The 5,931-nt window shown below is 39.8% G+C and overlaps 1 protein-coding gene across 2 annotated transcripts in view; it reads right to left on the reverse strand.

Annotated features, from left to right (window-relative positions):
- LOC134189604 (serine/threonine-protein phosphatase 6 regulatory ankyrin repeat subunit B-like) overlaps positions 1 to 5,365 on the reverse strand; it is a 10,937-nt gene extending 5,572 nt beyond the window's left edge. For both annotated transcript variants that reach the window (XR_009971514.1, XM_062657924.1), the window contains exons 1-6: positions 4,842 to 5,365; positions 4,498 to 4,679; positions 2,230 to 2,302; positions 2,022 to 2,149; positions 1,845 to 1,948; positions 179 to 335 (exon numbers count right to left, since the gene is read on the reverse strand). Coding sequence is in view for 1 of the 2 variants with exons in the window: in XM_062657924.1 (XP_062513908.1) it covers positions 179 to 335; positions 1,845 to 1,948; positions 2,022 to 2,149; positions 2,230 to 2,302; positions 4,498 to 4,679; positions 4,842 to 5,277 (1,080 nt within the window). In the remaining variant the exon portion in view is untranslated. The remainder of the gene's footprint in view (positions 1 to 178; positions 336 to 1,844; positions 1,949 to 2,021; positions 2,150 to 2,229; positions 2,303 to 4,497; positions 4,680 to 4,841) is intronic.
- Between the last annotated feature and the right edge of the window lie 566 nt (positions 5,366 to 5,931).

Genomic DNA, 5,931 nt, shown 5'->3' on the forward strand with positions numbered 1-5,931 from the left:
TAGAAAAGTTAGATAGTACTCTGGTCTAGTAGAAGCTCAAATTTGCATAGTATTTTTAGTATATAACTGTAAAAATAATAGTATTAACAACAGGGAGTTAAAATGTCTGTCTATATAATGCAATGGGCAAACATTAAACAAATGAACACAAAACAGTAACAAATAACAAGAAGTTTACCTCAGTAATTAAGCTGGTGACTTCCTCAGCATTGCTATGACGAGTTTCTATAACAACTTTCCTGCAGTGTTCTAAGCCCTCTTGTTTAGCAAGAAATTCTGGCAGTTGAGCCTCATTGTCCTCAATATTGCATGATGCACCTCGACAGAGCAGACATCTAAAAACAAAGTCAGCTGCTGTCAAATCTTGACTATGTACTTAAATATTATTATTATTAATATTTACTTAGCTCAAAATGATTTAGTAGAATATGTTACCAACATGCCATTCATAACTGCCTGACTGTAAGTATATTTATTACATTCATTAAGCAAGTAGTGAGTGACAAACATGCATCTTGCACATGTATGACATGTGCCAAACTGTACATTGAGGTCTAATCTCACATGGATTGTTTACTCTCAATACTGAATTTACAATCCACTTTTACAAATACTCTACATATACTGTATTATCACCAAAAATTGAAGACCTCGTGCTGCGTCCAAGCCGGTCGTGTTGAGAAGCTGATCCTTTGTTCACGATGGACAGCACGCGTACGCACGCAGTCACATACAGGTGCGCATGTGTATACAGTACATGTAGGCATGTGTCAGCGCGTGCGTGCAGAGTTCAATGACACCGACAATGATGACAAAGATTCAGCTGACGCTCTTCACTCTGGCATCTCATAGTAGTCATGTCTATATATCTAACGAATCTTGCTTTTTCTAGTGTTATATGGTTGTGAGACTTGTCATGTCTATACCTTAGCATGTTCGAATGGTATGTATGCCTGTCATAAATATTAGCCTGAATTCCAATTTGGCTTATACAGAAATAAGCATGGCTTGTATTTGCAACAATAAGGTATGTGTAGATTCCAGTCAGTTTACTACAAAGCTCAATTTTGTAAAATTCATGCTATCTCAAAGAGATCACTTTGTACCTGAGCACTAGTGCAACATTGGTGTGTGTGTGTGTGTGTGTGTGTGTGTGTGTGTGTGTGTGAGAGAGAGAGAGAGAGAGAGAGAGAGAGCGTGTACATGTGAGTTCGTTATACTAATATTAATTAATAGTACCGTATTCGCCCGTAATAACATCCATACCGAAATAACGCCCATGCCCGTATATACGCCCATGTGCAACAGGTCAGAACTTTCAGCCCGAAAAAACGCCCATGCCCAACTATACGCCCATGCCCAAGTATAAGCCCGGAATACGCATGCGCAGACAAAACAAAATGGGTCCACAGAACATTGGTCTTCGTCTGTGTGCCTTTGATGAGCTGGAGTCAATGTTGAGTGAGAGTGCTTGCCGCTAGACTCATGTCTTTGTTGCAATTACCGCCCCTGATGCTCTTGACGGGCTTCAGTCCAACCACGTGTGTATAGTGTTTAGTTTCTGCATGTATGTTGATGCTGAATGGATACCAGTACCTTAGATTGTGCAAATGGATAATTGCAAGCATTTGTGGTATTTCTGTCTTTAAGTATTTAGATGATGACTGGCCAGATGACAACATTTAGTGACCATGTATACGCCTAGGACCAAAATAACGCCCATGCCCTAGTATACGCCCAGAAAAAAAGTTTCTTTTCTATATGCCCAGGGCGTTATTACGGGCAAATACGGTAGTTATATCAATAATTAATTAAGTGTCATCATGGCTCAACATAAAAATTACTTTAAAACTTGAATGTTGTTGTGATAACAAGCCTCGTGCAATGGAGTTCGTCCTGTTTGACAATTTGGAAGGTTCACATCTGCCCCAAGTAAACAGATTAGAACCTATAATACATAAACAAATGCCAAATTAACAACATAGTTTATAATGGACTTGCTGTGTTTCAGTTCCACAAACATCAGCCATTGCTGGAGTTCCCTCTCTAGCAACAATGCATAGGGGAGTTGCACCATTCTGATCAAATTGGTCTACTTTCAAATTGCGATTGTTGTGGAGAAATATGAGAAGTGGAATTTGCGAAATACCTAATCCAAACCAGTCCAATATGTATGGTATCTTCATATCAAACAAATGTCACGTAATGTCTATCAACATGCAATGTTACCTGCTCGAGCCAAAGTGTGAACCAGAAAGTCACCATGTCTAGATTTTTCAGCATTGACATCAAAATTGGTTTCCTATTTCCATAGGACAATTATTACAACAACAATTTAGAAATACCAATAAGTTACATTAATACTATATACTGTATACTGATACTGTACCACTATTGTCTAACCATGTTTACACTGCTAGTTAAGTTATTTCAAATACTAATAATACCATTTATCTGAGCATATCAAAACAAGAGACACAGAAGGTAAACAAAAGCATTCATGTCTAAGAAGATATCAGCTATGTGTAATACAGTATGCTTTATGCAGTTTTACTATGATCCAAATAATATGTAGATATGTTGTATTTGGAAAATCCTACTACATACAAAGCTATATTAAACAAATTAATTCATATAGAAAATCAGCTACCACTACAACTACTCATTGTATATACTATTTTACATATACAACAAAGAATTTGGGTACATATTATTGCTAAATAAATGTCATCAAGTCACAGTTTAGAGAGGCATATGACTCTAAGCCATATGCAATAGCACGCAACTCTTTCAAATGCTGAAAACCATCCTTGATCTGTTGCTGTGTAAAGTACTAAACAAATGACAGATACTCCCAACAATGCAAATGAAATGGTTATACATTCTGCGTCAAACTATTGACACATTTCTGGTTTACTTGTAATATTTTTGGAAAGTTTTCTTGTTTTGCTATTTACTAAGAAACTGCACCAAATTTTCTCAACAGCTGAAAAGCAGTTACAAAAGCTATTCCATAGTCCGCGCATCCGCGTAAAGACTGTTCCATGATCAAACGAGTCGTACAAGACAACGCTGCAATATTCTGTTACTACACTGCTCCAGTACCAAGAAGCCATCTAGGATCTGCCAACTTTCACGTGTTTCTTGCTCTACTGTTTACTGAACTCTCAAAAGACTGGATACTGCATGGAGAATGAATTCAATGCAGAGCTTCCTGTGGAAGACCAAACAACTAGCTGAAAACCTTCGAACAGCTTCAATTAGTGAACATGATGCAACAAGGAACTACAAATCAGCAAACAAACTTGCTGGCAGTGGAGGAAGTTGTCAGTTCTTCTACCAGCAGACGAGAACTTCATGACACAAGTATCGCTACACTATGCCTAAGAAAATTCCGCTGCTAGCTAGCAAAGCCAAGAAACAAGACTCTGGGCATCACGGTCTCTCGATTGGCCTGCTAGCTCACCAGATCTTGCACCAATAAAAAACTTCTGGGCGGTCACCAAGGGGTGTGTTGAACTTCGTAGGCCTCAAAACGTTCATGAACTTGAAGACCGAATCCAGGCGAAATGGCACTTGCTCAAGCCTTGTGATCTGTTGCCGCATACATCAAATGCACGTCTAGCACAATTGTCTAGAGCTACGCTAGCTAGGGAAATGCTATCAAAAAATGACAGGAGAACACAAGTTATTGATGCGCACTTGTGAGTTTCCAAAGTCTAGCAAACCTACAAACATACACAATAGTACTCTTCTATCTAGAAAACGTACCTGACCTGAAAACGGATGCGTTTCTGCTCACATTACCCATGGCCAATGTGTGTCAATAGTTTTGATGCAGACTGTAAGAGCGACAATAATCTTTAAGAAAAGTAGGTGTCAGTTGGCTGGCACCACCAGTGCAAGCAAAACAAGAGAAATAAGTTACAGACCTCTCAACTTATCTTTGCACCAAATCATGAGACTGTCTTTTGTAAACAACCACACCCATTAGCTAAACATGTGCAAAGGAGGCGTGGTTAGCAGCTGACATGTTGGCCCCACTCTTTACTTTTCTGCATGTGCACCAAAGCTAACTTCCAAACGATAGTTGCACAGCAGGCAGATACTCCGGATACCCCAGATACACGCAAGCAGAGCTTCCTAATAGAGTCTAGTCTAAAGAATCCGCTTTGTCCGGATCAAAGACGTTGCCAACGAGTGTGCGCAAAGCGACTGTCAGAGTGTCTCACGGTAGGCTCGTCGCGAGAAAGGATTGGCAATCGTGAGAATTGGGAGCAAATCGTAAGATCGTGAGACATGCCTGTAAATCACGAGTCTCATGATGATATTGTGGGAGTTGAGAGGTCTGAAATTATGCTTGCTCCACTCTTTGAATTCGTTCCTCATACTTTCTTGTCTTTGAGCTCGTGTTTTTGTATGCAGTAATTATTCTTAGCATGACATAATAATAGCAATAAAAATAGAAAATAAAAATAAAAATACAGTAATAATTACCTGCAGTAAAATTTGTAGATGATACAATTGCTGTGGCTGAGAGGCTAGTTCAAACACTTTCAATCTCACATCTTTTGTAACTTGTTTCTCTGCATTGTTGGTTTTCCTCAAAAAGTTCAATTGCCATTTGCTCATCATTTGGCGGATTGTAGGACTGTAGCAAACATCTCTCGGCGTTCTACCTGTGCAAAATTAATTGTACAGTATTGATTTAATTTTCATTTGTAATTAATTAATTAATCAATTAATAGATTGATTTGAATTCCGCCCCTACAGCTCTACAAACTCTCGTTAGACTTATCTGCCTGCAAGTTTCAGATTGAAAATTCGTTGTTGCGTAATACCTTTGTCGTCTTTCTTCAAGTTCGCAGAGCCAAGTCGATCTAAGAGCAACCGAACGGCATCATTGTTCCTACACGCACAGCTTACGTGCAGCATCGTGGCTCCACCGGGTTGCACTACTTGATCTGGAGTCACCAATTGACAGTCAATCAGATAGCGAAGAAGGCGCACAGGGCCACACGTCAACGCCCAACGACAGCATTCTAGAGCGATCCTGCTCGATTTGCTTTTGCCGAACTCGTGCACGCATTTCTTCAGGTTTCTAGAGTCCGGCCACAGACTTTCAAACGCGATCAGATTCTGTCCGCTTCTGTACGAATGCGTTTGCAGTTTCGGTACCCACAACATGCACACAGCATTGGCAAGCTGCTCTGCAGTTTCGCCAGTAACACGTACAGTTGGAATGACGTCCCACTCTGATTCTGAGTCTGAAGTCATCTCGCCAGTAACAGGGCCACACGCCAACGCTCACATTAGCACTGATAACCGCGTTCGCTCACAGTACTGTACACGAAGTTTGCTAGAAACTGTACAGCAATGTCGCGTGACAAAGGCGGGGTTGTGTCACATGACATAGCATCGCCACTACATCGTTACACGTGTCTGATGTAGTCCGGGACAAAAACTGTACATGTACGTGTAATATGCAACACAATGCACACAACTCAGTACACGCATCCGTTCAACTTCTGACACTCAAATTTGAATTCGTAGTAAACAGCAGCAGCAAAGATCAACGCAGAAAATCAGTTCAACAGCATGTCTCTGATTCGAAAGTAGTTGTTATCACATCTGATGACTCATTTTTTCTTGCATTTTCTTCATTACATTCATCACCTTTGGATTTGTTTCATACTTTGAGATGTTGGTTGGATTGCTGCTAACATCCTGGAAGGCAGCAATAACTTCTGGATCCTAATAAACAAGAAAATATTAATCAATACTCCTAATGAGCTCAGCAAGCCATCAAACTTAACAACAGCTAAGACCGAATCTGTCAAAAGACCATGTTTGCTCTTGGTGCAGACTGCACAGCAATGTTCAAAATTATTAAGGACAATAATAGTAATAATAATAATAATAATAATAATA

The sequence above is a fragment of the Corticium candelabrum genome, chromosome 14 (genome assembly GCF_963422355.1).
Source record: "Corticium candelabrum chromosome 14, ooCorCand1.1, whole genome shotgun sequence".
Lineage (NCBI taxonomy): Eukaryota > Metazoa > Porifera > Homoscleromorpha > Homosclerophorida > Plakinidae > Corticium > Corticium candelabrum.